Source organism: Phycodurus eques, chromosome 3 (genome assembly GCF_024500275.1).
Source record: "Phycodurus eques isolate BA_2022a chromosome 3, UOR_Pequ_1.1, whole genome shotgun sequence".
NCBI lineage: Eukaryota > Metazoa > Chordata > Actinopteri > Syngnathiformes > Syngnathidae > Phycodurus > Phycodurus eques.
The window spans coordinates 14,731,690-14,753,533 of record NC_084527.1 but is presented as its reverse complement, the minus strand read 5'-3'; the positions used below and the strand labels follow the sequence as shown (position 1 = coordinate 14,753,533).

Genomic DNA, 21,844 nt, shown 5'->3' with positions numbered 1-21,844 from the left:
ATGAGGACAAGCCTGTCATATTCGTTTATAACCGGCACTAATTAAACTAAAATGTTTTCATGAGAATTCAGTTGGAGAGTGTATGTAAAGTTCAGCAGTATATTACGTTTATAACTCGGCTATGATACACCCCATAAAAATGGCCCAACACATTCCACAAACATGTCGGCCATGCTAAACGATGTATATTTTTTTCTTTGTTTCAAAGTCGTAGGTTAAAAATGTTCAGAAGAAATGAAGCATTTCAAAGCAACCCATAATTCTTGTTTTGGGATTTTCTTAACACTAAACTAACAGCTCCAAGCTATCGTCAATAAAAGCAGTGCAAATGTTCTGCTGTCATTTATATGTATTAATAAATTGGTGCATTTGGTTTGTTTTTGACAACAACAAAAAAGAAACTGCAAAACCTGACAGTGGTTTTATTTTATTAATCCATCCATTGTAGAGGTCGCTACACTCCTCACTTCACTGCATAATCAACAGTGCTGACCTCTATATTGGCGAAACCAAGCAACCCCCACACAAACCCATTGCACAACATAGAGGGGGGGGGGGGGGGGGGGGGGGGGGGGGGCGGCCTCTTTGAGTCCAGAATCAGCAGTTCATTTGCATCTCAACAAGAAGGAAGAAGAATTCCTTTGAGGGCAGCAACGTCCGAATTCTAGATAGAGAGAACCCCGGGTTTGAAAGAGCTGTGAAAGAAGCCATTTTTTGTCACACTAGAAAAACTCTCTTAAATAGAGAAAGTTCATTTCCTACCATCTACTAACAATTTCCTGACACTGCCACTAACAAGCTGTTTAGCCACCAGGCAGGTGAACAACCTGTTGGTATGCAAAACGGTCATTCACCAGCCACGCCTGTTGAGCAGGCATTAGTATCTCAGGCACATTCGTTTGTAGTGCTGTGCTCAAGACCACACTATCTGAGACAAAGACTTGCCAGGCAGAGACCAGAAATCACGAGACCGAGACGAGACCAAGACTTGGGAGCCGAGACCGAGTCAAGGCCAAAATTGAGACAAGCGGCGACGGTGACAAGACCGAGACTATAAAAATACATTTTAAAAATCGTGACAAGGTTGAACAGTTAAGGAGCCTTCTCGCTTTCATTTTCATATTCTTTGAAATACATTTGACAGCCAACAACACAGAGCCTGCAACTCTTTCAAAGCGCAACTTGTAAAAAAAAAAAGAAAATCTCAAATCTGAACAATTTTTTTCAACTAAATCCTTACAAAAAATACATGCTTGTATTGTACTGTATTTACAAAAATCATCAAAATGAAGATTTCAAGAAGAGACAATTTAGTTGATTTGGCATAAGCTAGAGCCAAAGCAACAGAAAGTCCCAAAGGCTCTATGAAAAAACACCCTGACAAAGTCTGTTAAAGGCAAATTTAAGGTGGAAATAAAACCTCTTCAGAAACAGTCATCTCAGAAAGACAACATTAGAAAATTGGATTTACAGGTGTTACTTACAGATAATGTTAGCTTACCTGTGTTTGTTTACATTTTCAAGGTTGCACTCATTACAGGGTTGGTGGGGGTTCGTAACACGTGAATTAAAACTATTTCTTGTTCTACAAAGTGCTTCCTCTCATTATCACATCAATGAAGTTGAGAGAATAGCAGATCAGTGCTGGTCTCAACCGGTCTCGACGTAAAATCCCTGGTCTATCAACCCGAGAGTCAAGCAAGGCCTAGACCTTTGGCAGTCAAGTCCAAGACAAGCCCAAGACCTTCAAAAATGAGACCGGTCTCGAGACCAAGACTATGAGTTAGTAACTTGAGAACACACATTAGTTTCTGCTGCCCACGTGTTGGACTTGCGTATGCGTATGAGTTAGTATCTGGTCTAGTGCACACGCATTAGTAACTGTTGCATACCTGTTAGTATCTAGTTTGCACACTTAAGTATATGGTGAGCATGTGTTAGTATCTGGTTTGCATCAGTTAGTATCTCGTGAGCACACATTAACTGGTACCCACGCATTGAAATTGGGTTTTCATGCATTAGTGCACAGATTCGTCTTGGGCGCAAACAGGTTAGAATCTCCTGAGCTTGCAAAACTAACACAATACTGAGATTTTCTTTTTTTCGTGTCTCTTTAGGGGCTCTGTACTTTCTCGCCGATTTCTATGAGATTCAATTTCAATTTAGTTTCTCATAGAAACTATTTAGTTAGTTTCTATGAGATTATTATTGGAACCCACATGAACTGCTTTGTTCAGGAGTGTTTATAGTCCATAGCTTCTGTGAGATTCTTGTTAAAAAATGACTCTAAAGGTTTCAATGGTGTAAGTATGAATTTGATACAGTAAATTCCAACGACCAATTGTCATGTGTCATTGTCACAGTGTGAGCTATTATTTGCTTCCTGCACTGAATCAGCATGGACCATTTTGAACTTGAGTGTGACGCACATCCTGCTGATAGTTAAACTGCCACTTAACTGTTTAGAGCTGCATTAGCTTTGTGAAAATGTCAGACTTTTCATGACTGTCCTTACGTTTACCAACATTTTATTTGCGGATTCTCCCGTCGTCACTTTTGATTATCGAGACGGATGTCCTTTATAACTCCCTAATTGGCAGTCCAATCCAGGCTCTTCTCTCAACTATTAGACCGTATGGGCGTGGGTCAAAACATTAGAAACACCTCTCGATATGAGAGCTGTATATCAAAGCATGTCAAATTATGAACTACAGATCTTGGTATTGTAGTGTATTTGTTTTTTGTGTTTTACACAACCAAACATCTATCAGTAATTTATTTTTATTTTTTTTTCAAGATTTCCCCCATGACCCTGTAAAGACCAACACGTGCGGGAACTAGTGCAAATGTGGTGGAAACACTGGCAGTTCTCGGATTCCAAGCTCCCGCTTGAACAACCTCAGTGTATCCAAACTTTGTAGCACCTGTAGAAAAGAAAGACATTTGGAAATGTTTTCATTTGTGTGTGGAGAAACGGTAAATAAGAAGACAAGGAGACAAGAACCAGTCATGTCACTGGTTTATTGCCAACCACTCCCTTTGAAGCCAGCAACTACCTTTGACCCTTTCGTCTCCTGCCCCACCCTTGAATGTATACGTCCCCGGTGAATGTCTCCCTCTTGTGGGTCACCACGTGTGTATATTTTGGGTCACTTTCAATCAATCGATCAGACTTTTTTTTCTATAGCATTTTTTATAGCATATTTGTATATATTTATTTAAAACGTAGCACCGAGTGCTTTCCACGATACAATCAAGGTAAGGAAACCAACTCAATGCCACCAACACACAAAAACAGATACACACATGCCACAGAAATTCCCCTCACCCACCCTTTCTTTCACACATTGCATAGTGTGTAAGAGCACTGAAAGAAGGAAACTGAAGCATTGTCTTTCTTTCAGCAATTTGCTTTAATTTAGGAAAGGTCATCAAATTCCACAGTAAAAGAATGACTTTTATTGCTGTCAAATGTCAAAACAGTATGTAAGGGTTAAATGAATATCTCTCTGACAGTGACATTCAAACTTGAGCATCATCTCTTGTACAGCTCTTGTACTGGAGATCATCACTGTATGTGGAATGATATTGTCCATATTGCAGCAGATGTTGTTTCTTCTATGCCCGCTGACTCCTTGCCCTCTCTTTGGCCTCCTGCACTGCCTTGTAACTGGACCAGCGCCAGACGTTTGAAAACCGATCCGCTTCAAAGTGGCATGTGCGGCTTTGAAGGTCAGCAACATTCTGACTCATTGCAGTGTGTGAACCAATGCACTGATCTTGACAAATGCTTATTGATTCCTCACAGCAAGGAAAAGAGTTTATGATTCACTCCGGTCCTGCGCCAATGGAAGAAAATGAGAAATGAGCATTCATCTCTTCCGATACTCCAGTGCACTCTAATCCCTCCACTTTGGGAGAGAGCTATGCAGTCTTGATGATGTTTGTGGCGATTTGATATTAGGCACTTGCCACTTGCTTTACATCTCCAAAGCCAGCCGACACGGGGCAATTTCCGAGGGGCGTCCGACGTGAGCTGAGATGAAAGAGAGTCAGTGAACTCAGCACAAGCGTTATGTAAGGGTGAGGAGAAATAACACATAGAGATTATTAATAAACACGACATAGGGCCAGTAATCTGCAGCTCCATCTGGACCACTCCAGGGGTTGTGTAACCCACAGTAGCTCGTCAAACCATTACAAAAGAAATCAAAAGTTAATGTGTCTTTTTGCTCGTGCATGTGCACACGCACACCCGCAGGCTCATGTTTGGAAAGGCAATTATTTATTGTTTATGCTAGCGCAAAGATGTGCAAAGTGTGTGTGTTTGAGCTATCTTACTTTTCTTGTCTATGAATAATTAATAACAGAACTCTAATCACGTTTAATCAGATCTTGAAAACGGGGCCCCTATAGAGTTTGCCTGCACTGATCCCAAAAACACACAGTCATTAAAATAATTTTAACAACAGCTCACACAGAGAAGTTATTAAAATTCATTTTGTCATTCTACAGATGGCTGCAACTTTGTCTTTAAAAGAGACATACCTGTACTAGTATTTTGCACTTTTCTTTACAATTTAAAACTGATTACAATTGTCTTATTAATATGTCTGTGACATGCTATTGTCAAAAACACACAAACGTTAAAGAATTACAAAACTCGTAATATGCCCTTGTTACACTCTGGTTCAAATATTGCCATTTTGGTTCTGTCTCGTGTACAGAGTCAAAGTTCCAGAATATGTCCTCCAAAAGCTATTAATGTTCTTACATTGTGAGAAAAGATGTTTTGAAGTGCCCAATAGACTCTAGATGACTCAGATACAGACGTGTATATGGAATACAATTTTGAAATCGAGTGTTGGGAAGTAACAAAGTACAAAGACTTTGTTACTGTACTTGAGTAGATTTCTCAGCTATCTGTACTTATTTAGTTTTCTGCCAACGTTTTACTTTTACTCCCTACATTTGAAAAGATAAATGTACTTAACTCCTTATTTCGTCTAAATGGGCTCATTACTTTTTCAACCTGCGTGGATGACGACACAACTTAAAAAGATGTACAGTAAATAGAGACAGGTAAAGTCAACTTCGGTTGAGAGCTTGAGTGATTGAGATATTGAGGACTTATAAGGAGTAAAAAAAAAAAAAAAAAAAAAAAATTTTTTTTAAATGGATATCAGCACCATAGCACCATGGAGGAATGTCAACCAGGGAGCATTAAGAACAGAATCAGAGAAACAAGATATTCCCCATCCATGGCCCATCGGCTCCTACAATAATTTCTTGTGCGAGCCTAAAAAAGACCTTCACGTTCAAAAAGTCTCATTCGAATCTTTGAAAACACATGCAGGTGTATTTTTTCAGGCGTTATCATTAACTAATGAGCAAACGTTACCAAATGTTGTTTTGATAGCATGTCCAGTGCTTTTTTTTCCCAAGAGGAAACAATTTTGTGTGATATTAAAGTAATATTTTTAATTTCGTACATTTCAGTCTGTACTTATTTTTTTAATGTTGACAATAATTAGGGAAAGGAGTTGAAACATTGTTTTTGTTTTTACCTTTTTATTTTATTTTATTTGTTTTGTTTTTTTACTACTGCTAGTGTGACTCTACTTAAGTACATAATCTGAGTACGTACCTTTGCCATCTCTGCTGAAATCAATTTGAAATGAAAATAAAAAAATGGCCCTTCTCATCAAAAGTGACAAAATTGTAGAACTAGACTGCCGTCTGTTGGCTTAAGTGTGCACTCCACAAAGTGTGGAAGGCAATAACAGGTGAGAAGTTGTGCAATTCCTCCCTGGACCGTTGAATTGCAGAGAGCACGATGCTGCTGCCCTCTGCTGGTCAACACAATGCGCAGCTAAAACAGGTCTGGGAGTTCCATCCAGCCATCCATCAGTTTTTGATATTGCTGGAATCTATCCCAGCTGATTTATGGCGGGTACAACTTGACTGATCACCAATCAATCACAGCGCGATTGTGATTGTCCCATTGAGCTGAGACCAAGCCAGCAGCTTTGATGAGAATGTTTTTTTTTTTTTTTTTTTTTTTTTTAATGAAGTGCTTTTGGGAAGCGGTCTGTCAGCACGACACGTCATGACTTATTTTCATGAGATTTTTGGAAGGCTTTCCTTGGATAACCTCTCTCGGTATGTCGATTTGTGGAAGCATTTTCTGCAAACTGCCCATTGGTGTGCAGAGCAGAATATTGCACGTTGTATATTTAAGCAAACACATAGCACAGGCTTGCAAATGTCAACTTGTTCAATGCTAACACATAATGCTAAATGCTATAGACGGGCTAACAAATAGCATTGATGCGCAGTATAAACCTTGAAATAAAGAATATTTAAACACAAACGCAACATATACAGAAAAATGACATCGCAATATTCAGTCAGAGGCATATATTCTTTCCATTCTGCGAAAAACGAGTTCTATCTTACTGCATCTTTGCCGCAACATTCTTCTTTGTGTCTTTTCATCAAATCTACGTGTTTATCTGAATGCGCGCGCCACACTGGCCCCTGCAGGCCAAGATGTGCACAAACGAAGCAGCGTAAACTGAACACCTCTCGCGCAAGCGGAATAAAATAAATTCATGTCTATAAGAAGGTTTATATTTGAAACATATTCCATGTTCAAAAAAACTTTGTGTTTCAAACAAAATTTGACTGTGTGTATAATGGTGGTAAAATGGTGGTGTTTTTTGTGTGCAATGTTTGATTAAAATAAAACTGACTTTCATCTAAATTGCAAAATATATTGGCATTATCAAGTGTCGGGACTCACTGTTGGTGAGTACTCAAATGTATTTATTTCACACAATCTCAAAGGAAGTGAGGTCGGTGCATCCGTATTAATTAGCCTACTGAATAATTAGAACTCCGGCAAGGATTAATCATATTTTATGCCTAAAGTGGATAATTAAAGCCACTATAAAGCAGTGGAACTGCAAGTTTTCTCTATTGCAACAATAATATAAGCTCAAATTCAACTTTAACTGTCTTTCCAATTACTTTGACTTCACAAAAACAATATTACATTCTGGATGTAATAATAATAATGATAAAATAATAATAATAACAATCGAAGAATATAATATAATATATATAATGTATTCAATATTACATTGAATATTACATTGAATACATTATTGTATATACAATATTGAATACATTGACAATTTAGGACAGAAACACGTTTTTAAAGTATTTTAACAATTACAAAATTGGCACAAGATCCAAATAAAACTAGTCTGCACTAAAAAAGAAAAAAGATGACTTTGTACAACTACATGTGCATCTCAATAAATTAGATTACTGTGGAAAAGTTAATTTTATTTAAGAAGTGAAATTGAAAAAGTTATACTGTACAGAGAATCACTACACACTTCTTTTTCTTTTTTTTTAAATATAATTTTCAGTGTCTATTGATTGTTCAACTATAACTTCCGATGTGCAATGTTATGCATATTAACACTTTCATACACTGTACATATTTGTTGTTTTGTAATGCATCATTGTATCATTATACATCACTGTAGATAATATTATACTTCCCACACTACCCAAATATTACTGTAGCAGTTTAAGACTACAAGTATTACTTAATACTTACCAACACATAACATATTAACCTTATGTTTATTCCCTTCTTGCTTAAATTGTAATTCATCCTAATTGCTGCTCCTGTATTTGTTTTTACTTTGTTGGTTGTGTGAGCAGCACGGCGAACTAGTGGTCAGCACATTTGCCTCACATTTCTGAGGTTGAGGCTTCAAATGGTCCAAAAGAATTAGAGTGATGTAAGACGTCTGAGAAAAAAAAAAAGGTTCTGGTTAATTGTTTCACAATGACAAATATCAAATCAGATTTATAAGGGTCATTTTCAAATAATTCGAACAATAATGGTAAAAACACACAAATAAGTAGTAATTCTAATTCAACATTTATTCGTGCCGCCTTGGTTTTACGTGGGTAAATGTCTCTGATGCTGAAACAGCCACACTTAAAGTTGTATTTTCCAAATGTTACTGATTATTTCAAATTTTAGGCATTCATAGTAAATGCAATCCTTTTTAACAGAGCCAATGGTGGTAGCCCATTGAAATACGTACACATCCTTTTGGAACAGTAAAGGCAAAAGTGCAAACAGCTTCATAAAAATCATGTGAGTTGCACAATTTACATGTGTTGCCTTCAAACTTTGCGTATACAAGTGCAGAAATTATCCTAACTACTCATTAAATTCTCATCTTTATACAATCCTAATAAGGGTAAAGACATGCAATAGTTTTGACACGTTTGCCATCTCATCCATATTCATTCATATTTCAGAAATAACACCATTTATTTTGCTGTCTGCTATTGTGTGAATGCAAAATGTCTGCCTCATCCTGGCACTTCAGCTCACAGATCCCTCTGGTGTATTGGAACAACATTATGAGACTCTCTTCAGTGGAATTAATAGTAAGGACAGTTTGAGTGACAAAAAAAGGACTGTTTTTAAAAGGAAAACAAAGAAAAAAGAACTCTGAAGACACGAAGATGCTTTGGTGTTAGTTTTATGGAAAAAGGCATAATAGGTAACAGAAGAAAAATCTTATTTATCCAAAAATATAATTGGTATCTTCAGAAAAACATAACCTAAAAATAATAATCATCAATATCAATCATTTCTGCAAAAGAAACGATTCATGCGGTGTCTGAAATGAGATGCTGAAGGGCCTCGGCAGGGTCCCCGGGCCTCAGGTTGCCTGGGGCAAACCGGAAGTGGGCGGCGGCCCAGTGGTCACCGGTCACCCCACCAGCACCGTCAGCACGCCCCAGCTGGGATGTAGGGGTCGTTCTCATGATTTGCCGTCTGATTGGAGCCCCGCCGGCCTCCCGTTCCAAAGGCGTTCCCGTCGTTCGTCGAGTTCGGTGAAAAAGGAGGCGACGTGATGGAGGAGATGGACAGATTCCAAGTGCCCAATGCCGCGCAGGAGGCGGACACGCAGGCTGAGATGCAGCCGCTGGTACGCCAACATTCAATCTGGTTCTTCGTCTGTCTTTTCGTCTGCGCGTTTACCATCCGATCGCTAACGCGCTTGGCCTTGCTCTATGCATTCTCGAGATGCGTTCACGTTCCGATACGTTCCAACCAAACAAGTTGTTTTTGCCACAGTGTGAAAGTAACGCGGTGTTTGGTGGGAAATATCGGTCGGGGGGGGGGGGGGGGGGTCGTGGTCGCTGTTTAGCGAGCCAGCCGCGATCCGTCGCGGCCACGCCATCGCCGTCCCCAACGCAGAAGCCACATCAGCAGCATCCAGGCAGCAAGTTGCTCCGGCTTGTGATGGCGATGATGATTTTGGGCTTCAAAAGGAAAAAAACAAAAACAAACAACATGTTGGCCATGTTGATTGATTTTCTTTTTCTTTAATGGTCTTCCCTGAAGAACCTTTTAGTAGCAGTTGCAACAAGCTGTGACTTGACCACAAAGTGGACAGCATAGTTTGTTTAGCCTTTCAAATTTTACTTGAAAACAAGTCACATGCAATAAATTCATGTCATAATGATATCGTCATGTCATAATCGCTGTTAATAAGGTGGACATATACATTTTAGTGCTACGATAAGAGTCGGCCTCCAATTTTACATTTTAAATAAGCTGGTTACATTATCAACATGTAAGTTGTACTCCGCTTGCATACAGTAGCTCGGACAAAAATCCTCAACTACACCTATGCCTCATCACGCTCCCACCACCACATTTTGTATCGGGGGTTCTGAAAATAGCCCCTTAACAATGCAAGTACCCCACTAAAACACTATTACTACACATAACAATATTTCTTATGTCCAAATGTACTTGTGCATTGACTCATACAGTGACCTTTAGTACATTCATCCATCCATCCATTTCCAATAGTGCTTATATCCCGTTGAGGTTCACTGGTAGCTGGAGCCAATCTCAGCTAAAAATTAAGGCAGGCTACATCCTGGACCGGTTGGCGGTCAATCACTGGCCACAAATAGAGACCGAAAACCATTCACACACACACACGCATGCACGCGCGCACATTCACACCGTCACTGAGTTGGAACTGAAACCACGCTGCCACTATTCTATCAGTGACGCTCTTTAGTACATTTAACTTTATTAGGTGCTCCTACACAATCACAAAAGTCAAAGGTAATTATGCACTATTAATAGTTGTGCATTATTGGGGTGGTAGTTTTTCATGTGGTTGTAGAACTGCACTGCATCCTACAGAGAGATGTTTCTAATATTTGGACGTTTTAATGTAGCTAAATGAGGAACCCACAATATTAGGAACACTTTTCAATTTGTTGCAATGCAGTTCTAACCACTGCAAGCAAGCAAAATAATAAACATTGTTCAATGAATGCCTCTCTGATGCTGTCTCATCCTAACCCTCATCTCATCATTGCCGTGAAGTGTCTGGCATGTAGCTTTATTTTCTTTGCATTGTACGACTACTGCGACAGTTTATCCTGACGTGCTCCTTGTTATGTAAATGATGCATATATTTCTCCTCACGTCGCCAGGACCCGGCTTCCTCCACGGCCTCGGAAGCCGACTCAGACACTCGAGAGGGGGAACCCGTCACAATCAACTACAAGCCGCCGCCCCTGCAGATGAAAATAGGTGACAATTGAAAGTCTCTCTTTCAAACCTCATGTCAATATTTTTGTTCTCCCATAGGAGAACCTTGGATGGAGTCCAGCACTGAGCTGTCAATCTCTCTTTTTTTGTTTTTTAACTGTTTAACAGTCACATGAGTAAGTCAAAGCCTTAGCCAAATGCATCTGCATCGTGCAGCATCGCCAGTATAAAGTAAGAATTATGGCTGCAGACACACTTAATTGTATTCTGTCAAATCAGAATGTCAGAACTATCATCCAATGTTCTTTCAAGCTCGATTATTCAAGTGACCTTTGAAATAGAGCTATTTAAAAATTGCAACGTCACGAACATTTTGCTCAAAAGTTAATCGGAAACAGTTCAGAGTTAGATTAGGAAAACCAACACTATCTAGCAACATCCAATACAGGAGATGAATCTGGAATGGTATTACGTATATCAGGGATGGGCAACTCAAATGTTTTGTCAATTTTTTGTCAGTATTACCAGGGGGCCACGTGGGACCGCAATTTTCTTGGTCGGGTTTGCTCTTACTGCAATTTATTTGCCACAGCGTCTACTCTCTCTCCCTGTTGATTTTCCTCATGACGTCACCACTCTTCTTTTTATGATGGGGAAGATCTGGCACTCTAGTAAGCGATGTCTGCTATCTAGTGGTGTATGGTATTATTACAACGTAAAACTGCTGTGTTACGGTGGAGGAAATATATATTTTTCTAAATTAATCTAGGGGCCACTGCGAGTGTGGGCGCTGGTCACATTTCCTCTACTACCAATTTCACACACACACAAAAAAATATTTATCCATATTTTTTTGATCAGTTTGGGACAACTATGGGGGGCACAAGTCAGTGCAAACTGTAGGCCGGTCCCAAGCCCGGATAAATGGAGAGGGTTGCGTCAGGAAGGGCATCCGGCTTAAAACCTTGCCAAACAAATATGAGCGTTCATCCAAAGAATTCCATACCGGATCGGTCGTGGCCCGGGTTAACAACGTCCACCGCCGGCGCCGTCAACCTGCGGGGCGCCATTGGAAATTCAGCTACTGTGGGTCGAAGTCAAAGAAGAAGAGGAGGTGCAAAGCGGGTTCTTCGGCAGAAAGAGAAGAGGAAAACACAGAACCTAAAACTGAATGAGGGGACTTTGAATGTTGGGACTATGACAGGACAATCTCGGGAGTTGGTTGACATGATGATTAGGAGAAAGGTTGATATATTGTGTGTCCAGGATACCAGGTGGAAAGGCAGTTAGGCTAGAAGTTTAGGGGCAGGGTTTAAATTATTTTACCATGGTGTAGATGGGAAGAGAAATGGAGTCGGGGTTATTTTAAAAGAAGAGTTGACTAAGAATGTCTTGGAGGTGAAAAGAGTATCAGATCGAGTGATGAGGCTGAAATTTGAAATTGAGGGTGTTATGTGTAATGTGATTAGTGGCTATGCCCCACAGGTAGGATGTGACCTCGAGGTGAAAGAGAAATTCTGCAAGGAGCTAGATGATGTAGTTCTGAGCATCCCAGACAGAGAGAGAGTCGTAATTGGTGCAGATTGTAATGGACATGTTGGTGAAAGTAATAGGGGTGATGAAGAAGTGATGGGTAAGTACGGCATCCAGGAAAGGAACTTGGAGGGACAGATGGTGGTAGACTTTGCAACAAAGATGCAAATGGCTGTAGTGAACACTTTTTTTCAGAAGAGGCACGAAGTGGTGGATTACATCTTGTGCAGACGATGTAATCTGAAGGAGGTTACCAACTGTAAGGTAGTGGTAGGGGAGAGTGTGGCTAGACAGCATAGGATGGTGGTGTGTAAGATGACTCTGGTGGTGGGGAGGAAAATTAGGAAGACAACGGCAGATAAGAGAACCATGTGGGGGAAGCTGAGACAGGATGAGTGTTGTGCAGCTTTTCGGGAAGAGGTGATACAGGCTCTCGGTGGACGGGAGGAGCTTCCAGAAGACTGGACCACTGCAGCCAAGGTGATCAGAGAAGCAGGCAGGAGAGTACTTGGTGTATCTTCTGGCAGGAAAGGAGAGAAGGAGACTTGGTGGTGGAACCTCACAGTACAGGAAATCATACAAGGAAAAAGGTGAGCTAAGAAGAAGTGGGACACTGAGAGTACCGAGGAGAGGCGAAAGGAATACATTAAGATGCGACACAGGGCAAAGGTAGAGGTGGCAAAGGCAAAACAAGAGGCATATGATGACATGTATGGCAGGTTGGACACTAAAGAAGGAGAAAACGATCTATACAGGCTGGCCAGACAGAGGGATAGAGATGGGAAGGATGTGCAGCAGGTTAGGGTGATTAAGGATAGAGATGGAAATATGTTGACTGGTCCCAGCAGTGTGCTTGCTAGATGGAAAGAATACTTCGAGGAGTTGATGAATGAGGAAAATGATAGAGAAGGGAGAGTAGAAGAGGCAAGTGTGGTGGACCAGGAAGTGGCAATGATTAGTAAGGGGGAAGTTAGAAAGGCATTAAAGAGAATGAAAAATGTAAAGGCAGTTGGTCCTCATGACATTCTTGTGGAGGTATGGAAGCATCTAGGAGAGGTGGCTGTGGAGTTTTTGACCAGCTTGTTCCATAGAATTCTAGTGCGTGAGAAGATGCCTGAGGAATGGAGGAAAAGTGTACTGGTGCTCATTTTTAAGAACAAAGGTGATGTGCAGAGCTGTGGCAACAACTATAGAGGAATAAAGTTGATGAGCCACCCAATGAAGTTATGGGAAAGAGTAGTGGAGGCTAGACTCAGGACAGAAGTGAGTATTTGCGAGCAAGAGTATGGTTTCATGACTAGAAAGAGTTCCACAGATGCATTATTTGCCTTGAGGATGTTGATGGAAAAGTACAGAGAAGGTGAGAAGGAGCTACATTGTGTCTTTGTAGATCTAGAGAAAGCCTATGACAGAGTACCCAGAGAGGAACTGTGGTACTGCATGCGGAAGTCTGGAGTGGCAGAGAAGTATGTTAGAATAATACAGGACATGTACGAGCGCAGCAGAACAGCGGTGAGGTGTGCTGTAGGTGTGACAGAAGAATTTAAGGTGGACGTGGGACTGCATCAGGGATCAGCCCTGAGCCCCTTCCTTTTTGCAGTGGTGATGGATAGGCTGACAGATGAGGTTAGACTGGAATCCCCGTGGACCATGATGTTTGCAGATGACATTGTGATCTGCAGTGAAAGCAGGGAGCAGCTGGAGGAACAGTTAGAAAGATGGAGGCATGCACTGGAAAGAAGAGGAATGAAGATTAGCCGAAGTAAAACAGAATATATGTGCATGAATGAGAGGGATGGTGGGGGAAGAGTGAGGCTACAGGGAGAAGCGATAGCAAGGGTGGAGGACTTTAAATACTTGGGGTCAACTGTCCAGATCAATGGTGAGTGTGGTCAGGAAGTGAAGAAACGGGTCAAAGCAGGTTGGAACGGGTGGAGGAAGGTGTCAGGTGTGACAGAAGAGTCTCTGCTAGGATGAAGGGCAAAGTTGATAAAACAGTAGTGAGGCCAGCCATGATGTATGGATTAGAGACAGTGGCACTGAAGAGACAACAGGAAGCAGAGCTGGAGGTGGCGGAAATGAAGATGTTGAGGTTCGCTCTCGGAGCGACCAGGTTGGATAAAATTAGAAATGAGCTCATCAGAGGGACAGCCAAGGTTCGATGTTTTGGAGACAAAGTTAGAGAGAGCAGACTTCGATGGTTTGGACACGTCCAGAGGAGAAATAGTGAGCATATTGGAAGAAGGATGATGAGGATGGAGCTGCCAGGCAAGAGAGCTAGAGTAAGACCAAAGAGAAGGTGGATGGATGTCGTGAGGGAAGACATGATGGCAGTTGGTGTTCGAGAGGAGGATGCAGGAGTCATCCTTTTCCTTACATGGAAAAGGATGACGCGCTGTGGCGACCCCTAACGGGACAAGCCGAAAGGAAAAGAAGATCAGTTTGGGACAACTCTATATTACTACGTGACACTGTATGAAATAATTTGTTTCATTAAATGTGTACTGTATACCTCAGGTAGAAGCCAACTGTCCAGGAAGTGTAGAAGCGTATCATAGCAAAAGAAACTAACAAAACAAGATGTAACTAAGCACTGTACAAACTGCCCATAATTATTGAAGTAGACGTCTAAGGACAGTGCAAAAGAACACAAGCCTTCATTGCTGGTCAAACACACGCTGTTGAGGTTCCTCTGATCGTGAAAATGACAGTTTGCTTTTATGCAGGGGAAAGCTAAAATGCTAATTTACCTCGAAGTGGCAGGAGGAATGAAACCCAATTACTAACTCTCAACATCATACTTCCTGATGAGCGCTCAATCTCATTCGGCTTGTGAGTATTTACACAAGGGCGTAGGAGCAACATTTCAAGTCGGTTAAAAGAGTAATGCTTGATGTTGGAAGCTGGAGAGTGTGTGTGACATGTAAGCCAAGCACGCTGACCTTCATTACTTGTTAGCGGTCTATTGAAGCTGAAGTCGTGTTTGTGTGTTGTGCAGAGAAACAGCGAGAGCTGGCCAGGAAGAGCTCATTGAAGAATGGCAACAGTGTGGGCAGTCCAGTCAACAATCAGCCTAAGAAGAACAATGTGATGGCCAGAACAAGGTGCACAGAACACAAACAACAGACACATTATTGCTTTAACTTCTTCTCTGAGTTTAAATTCATGAAAACGTGGGAGGAACTGGGACAAAGTTGAGCATTGTTTGAAGGTCAAACTGGTCTACAGAAGGTCCTGGGTTTACAGCACACGGGACGTTTCGGGGTTACGAACGGTGCGCACAGAACTAGTTTGTGCAGCGATGTAAGAATACGTGATCGCGCGGCACAAGAAGGAATGCTTAGCTACCACCGTACTTACCGCTTTTCATTTGATCGCTTTATGTATGTGGCCTGAAAATCTTTTTCAAACACATTTTTGCATGTAATTATGATATTACTGCTGCCTTAGCGTAGGTTAGTGATAAAATGTGCCGCGTTCCAAATGTGGTTGACTTCGCTGCCGTAGGAATGGAACTGCATTGTAAACCGAGGACCTCCTATATTACCAGTAGCGCAAGGTACTTTTAGATAAACGCTGTAACGAACAAACCAAGGTAACTTGGAGCTCACTTTGCATACATAGCATTATTTTGTTATTACTGTTACTTTATTTATTTATTTATTTTTAACTTACCTGCTTGGGTGGCGTCGTGGTACATGATCCGGTCTTTCATGTACACCAGGGGTGTCAAACTCAAATTTACGGTGGGCCAAAATAAAAGAAATGGGACAACGTCGCGGGCCAAACTCAATATTTAATGAAAAATCACTGCGATGTGCATGTTTCCCTTCTCTGCAGAAATGTAGCGTTAAAGTTTATCATATGACAACAAACTTACATTTTCCGTAAACACTGAATCTGGAATAAGCAAACTTTAATATTATGAACACGAGAAATCAAATTTGCGATAAAAGACATCAGTGGTATTTGTTTGTTGTTTTGTATTCAAATAGATAAGATGAATTCTTCTGTCCCTTCATCTTCTATTTATCTCCGACTACCTTTCTTTTTGATGTAAATCATTTGTCAAAGGCCAACAACAAAACAACCCAAAAAAATAAGAATCTCCTTCAATAAAAATCCAAACTTCAAACTATTAACAGTTCCTGCCGAGGAGTTGATAAAGGGCATTAAAAAAATAAATACAAATCCAATTATGTTCTATTTTTTGTTACAGCCACATTGCTCCGCACATGACAAACAGGTCTGTCTTTTACTTTAGTAAACAGACAATCTGCCTCCCACCTGTCTTGGAAGTTAACTGTTTTCCATCTTTCGTTTGGCCATTTTTGGGAAGGGGAAGTGTAAATTTGCTCGAGGAGACTGGTAGCACAGTTGCTAACGACCGCAACAGAAAGGGAAGGGACGCTCGCCGGTCTAGACTGATGGGCCAACACACTAGCAAAGCATTCTGGGATTTGTAATATTAGTGGCGCATGTGCTATATACTGGCGGACCAGCTCTAATACACATTTAATATATAATATATTAATAAATATAATTACATCGTGATTCAAATTTGGCCCCCGGGCCTGAGTTTGACGTAGACAAAGCAGTCCTGCCAGCACTTGTGTGTGAAGTAAAAACTGTGCTCAGTGAGCACACGAGTGACTTGCTGTATGGGACAAGCTTTTGAATGAAAATTGAATTATTCTAAGCCACTCTAACGTTATGCACAGTTTGAACATTAGCACTGTGCTTAAATATTAAAAAAACATCACTGTTTTTCAATAATGATTACATTAAAACATATTGCACATAAGTTAAATAGAAATTGTACATAAATAAATGTTAAAAACAAACAATTCCTAAAAATTAAATGTAAACGTACTAGAAAATGAAATATAAGTGAACAGTACTTGGGCAGTAATTCTTTTACATACCATTAGAGGGACCCTACGGAGTACGAGTGGTACTCGTAGCCCACTTTCAGAATCACTGTTCCAGAGCGTTCCACAGCATTTTGTGTCAAAGTCCTTGTAATATTCTATACAGGGGGTCATTGCAGTAAAAATGTGTTTGAAAATGGAAGTAACTGGGGTGTCTTCTTGTATTTTCATGCCGCTATGGAAACTAATTTATCGGGCGCCACCGGTAACCTTGAAAGCGGGTATGTCGGCATGGCGGTAAACCGAGGACTCCCAGTAATTTTAAATTGGTTCATGTGAGGTCAACGAAACATGTCACGTATGTTGACTGGATTTGCACCTTTATCCAGATCCACAACACAATGTACTCTGTTCTTCCGTTGAACCTCGTGCATTTGTCCAAATATTATTGTTAATGTTGTATGAATCTTAAGGGGAAAGTCGAAAATGCTTTACTTGGATTTATGACGATTGAGTTTTTGGGTAGCACGATTCTACTGTAAAAGAAACAGGATGGAGGTAAAAATGAATGATTGGTTGGTGTTAATGACCAAAATACGGTCTTGTTTTCAGCTGATTGCAGGGCGTATGATGAACCCCGAGCAGCTCATTGATGATATATCATAACCATCCTGGGTTGTTTTTACATCCGGCAGCTGCTTCAAACTCGCCTTCTCCGTGTAAAGCCAGAATAAGGAGAATCCAAGCTGCTTGGTTGTGCTTGTCCGTCCTCATATTTCAGTATGAGACATGTTTCCTTGAGGTTAAGTAGAGATGCTATCTCGCATCCATTATCTGGGCTAGTCAAATGGGTTCTTAGGAGGAAGAGTTTCATTGATTAAGGGTTTCCGAGACGCTCCCTGCTCCGTCTGCCGTCTCGCTCACTGTCCTCTCCCATCATTTTGGAGTTTGTTGTCTAATATTCACCCTCTTCCGTTGCTTTCATATCCTGTTCTACCAACTCGCTTCCTTTCTGATAAATGTTCACTCGCTGTTGTCTTTGTTCCTTGCTGACAGGTTGGTAGTGCCCAATAAAGGCTATTCCTCATTAGACCAGAGTCCTGATGAGAAGCCCTTGGTTGCGTTAGACACAGACAGGTGAGCTCCAACCACAAACATTGCTCACGTCTATTAGTGTTGCAAAGAGAGCCCGCACTTAACACGAGTGCTCTTATATTCAGTGACGATGACTTCGACATGTCAAGATACTCGTCGTCGGGATACTCCTCTGCTGAGGTGAGTTCCTGTCTTAAAACTAGACACCATCAGTGTTTGGATCTTTATGCCACCAGAAATTATTTGCAGACGTCAGTAAAATACTGGGATCTAATTTACACTCTCAGTCTCAGGATTATTTACAAAGCAGGCTGTAAGGAAGGCGTGCACCATGGCAAGAAAATGATCGTACTGTAGTTCGAGGAAGGAGGATGATGCTGTGTGACCGTGCGCACAGTCTCTTCTCAGCAGATATGACTTCCATGATAACTTCTGTAATTGTCAAAGTCATACAGTGGAACCTCGGCTTACAAATGACCTGGTTGATACACGATTTGTTTTGCGTATGAAATTTTCAAAGCAAAATTACCTCAGTTCACGCACTAGTTTGGGTTCACGAACAGACTTGGTTCCCAAAGCATCCAGTACTTTATGCCAAAAAGCTAAGAACAGGGATTTGCTTGCAAACACACTGTAGTATTTCTTCTTCATAATGAAGTGTGTTTTCACTTATTTCTAAATTGTACTTTCTTTCTTTTTAGCTGCAAGTTGATGAAAACGAGGGAAATATATGTGCACTTACTGCTATTTGTTTCGCTGCCAGTGGCTCTCAATGAGCCACCTGAATGAGTGATTGATTGAATATAAATTCAAAGGAGAAATTATGATAACATTATTCCTCGCCATAATTTTAAAAAATGTAGGTGCAACCAAACAGGAGGGAAAAAAATGCTAATTTGACACATCCCAGAGAAGAGTCTTGTTAAAAAGGCTGACAATGAATGAATAAATTAAAAAAATGTCAACGTATGAGAAATCAGGCTTCAAAATGGTCAAGAATTGAGACATTCTTTCAGCTTGCGCACGCTGTGTTGCATGGGTGTCAAACGGAAAGACACATTACCCAATTAACACAAAAAATATTTTTTTCAAGTTGTGGGCATAGTTTAATGGCCAGTTGCACGCTCCACTGGTAGAACTGAGTGAAGTTATTTATGAACAACGAAGTGCAATTCTGCCGAATAGCCACTGCATGGAATAAGGGCGCTTGGTGTTTATATAGTGGGTTATATAATGGGTTATACGCCCCACACCGTGATGTCACTGGGCTTGTTTTTTGCCCCGCCCACAAAATCAGGAAAATTTAGAAGCTCAAATCCGGTCCAATAATCCCCCGCTTGAAGTGATTTTAGCAGAAACATCTGTATGTTGCTCTCAAGCAAAACAAACATTAAAAAAAAATATATATATATATGGACTGTGTAAAAGATGGCCCGATTTCCTATGTGGAAAAAGTGTGGTAAATGCGAGCATTTCATTCAGCTGCCAAAATTAGAAACCTATACTTACAAGTAGAAATGTGTAAATATGTATTTACATTGACATTTTGTTGGCTTGTTCCACCACATGTAATATTATAGGATTTCTTACGTATACATGTCAGGTTAATAAATAATTGGATGGAAAATATCAGACTCCTCTCAAAAAAAGTGGCAAACATCACACTGGCTATGCACACAATTCATTTCTACCCTGTATCCAAACACATTTTGGAAACTCCAAGACATTAACTCTACTTTTGTCTCTTGTAGCAAATAAACCAAGATCTCAACATCCAGCTACTGAAGGACGGTTACCGCTTGGATGAGATACCGGATGACGAGGACCTGGATCTGATCCCGCCCAAATCAGTCAACCCGACATGCATTTGCTGCCAGGCGACCCCCTCTGCCACCTGTCAAATCCAGTAACCCTGCCGCCTCCGTTGCAGCATAACCCCCATGTCCATCTTCTGCGTTTTCCTCGCTGTCGATACTGTCGGCAGTCAGGCGTTGGTAGAAAATATAGTACCAAGTAAAATGTGCTAAAATAGGAATTACCATTCCATTAATTTATAATATTTTTTTTTAAACTGTGAGAAGGAAAAGGGTGAAAATAGTCATTATATACTAGTCACAAAATGTTTGGGATTTGGGGATTTCGGGTGAAATTTCATGAATCTCTTCAATTGATCAACAGTATCTCACCATTGTGAGGCTTCTAACAGGCTGTTCTTTGAGGGAAGTAACAATTGAACTCAAGCGTGTCATCGGCAGGTTGTGACGAAGATACAGGGAGACTGGAAGAGTCACAGAAAGGCACAGATTTTTTTTTTAACACCTGTTGTGAATTTTGCCATTCAGCTCCTTGTTTGTGACCAAGCCAATTGAACCTCACGCACATAACCGACTCGCTGCAATGGAAAAACCGCAACTGAAAAACTGTACACACACAAACTGCGGTGTACGTTTTGAAGAGCCACATACAGTTTACTACGGCAATATTTTTTATTGAACCACACACCCCATGGTGTGATTGTCAAGGAAGAAGCGGATTCCCGACAACAAACCAATTCCAATGAAGTTGGGACGTTGTGTTAAACATAAATAAAAACTGAATACAATGATTTGCAACTCATGTTCAACCTATATTTAATTGAATACACTACAAAGACAAGATATTTCATGTTCAAACTGATAAACTTGATTGTTTTTAGCAAATAATCATTACACTTTGAATTTTATGGCTGTAACACATTCCAAAAAAGCTGGGACAGGTGGCAAAAAAGACTGAGAAAGTTGAGGAATGTTCATCAAACACCTTTTTGGAACCTCCCACAGGTCTACAGGCTAATTGGGAAGAGGTGGGGGCCATGATTGGGTCTAAAAGGAGCTTCCCTGAATTGCTCAGTCATTCACAAGCAAAGATCGGGCGAGGTTCACCTCTTTGTGAACAAGTGCGTGAGAAAATAGTCAAACAGTTTAAGGACAATGTTCCTCAATGTTCCTCAAATATAGGTCGAACATGATTTGCAAATCATTGTATTCTGTTTTTATTTATGTTTAACACAACGTCCCAACTTCATTGGAATTGGGGTTGTAATACAAAGAGAGGAAAAGAAGAGAGATCGTGACTATTTGAGAGGCTCTTGGGAATTATCGCCCCATCTGCACTCGGGTATTTTGGCGAAAGAGACTCCGTGGTTCACATTTTAGCCACAAGTGCATATGAAATTATTAATATATTTCAAGAATTATTGTAAAACACAATGCATACTGTATTGGTTACGGCGTTGTTCGGAAAGCGCTCATGAATTTTGGCAACAGAGACTCTCCACGCTTTGCTTTTTAGCCACAGGTAAGTATGCAGTTATCAATATAGTCAGTCATTGAACAGTTGGACATGTGCTTTCAAAAGTTTAGAGAAGGGTCAAAATATGTTCACCTGCAAAGGTTATAATGCATTTTAGGCTCATCCTGAAATTTCACCCAATAGCTGAATATCCGTAGCTTTTTGCAACGCGTGTATACTTGATCGTATGGTATATGAAAGCAGTTGTTTGCCTCCTATGGTAGGACATGCACTTCGCCTCGAGTTGTTGTAAAACCATGATGATGTTGCTGACTCAGCTGCTCCACTTACCTAAAAAAGGGTTTACAATTGTAATAATAATATATTAAGAAGAATTTTATTTTTATTTTATTTATTTTTTTTGGTCTTATTTTCATGAGTTTAACAAGTA

At 40.5% G+C, this 21,844-nt stretch overlaps 1 protein-coding gene across 1 annotated transcript; it reads left to right on the top strand.

Moving 5' to 3' along the window:
• The first annotated feature begins 8,808 nt into the window (after nt 1-8,808).
• On the top strand, nt 8,809-21,405 carry fam219ab (family with sequence similarity 219 member Ab). The gene is made up of 6 exons (XM_061672211.1): nt 8,809-9,032; nt 10,567-10,666; nt 15,156-15,261; nt 18,085-18,165; nt 18,249-18,303; nt 19,875-21,405. The coding sequence occupies exons 1-6, from the start codon at nt 8,958-8,960 to the stop codon at nt 20,031-20,033; spliced, it is 576 nt and encodes a 191-aa protein (XP_061528195.1). The 5' UTR covers nt 8,809-8,957; the 3' UTR covers nt 20,034-21,405.
• The last annotated feature ends 439 nt before the right edge of the window (nt 21,406-21,844 follow it).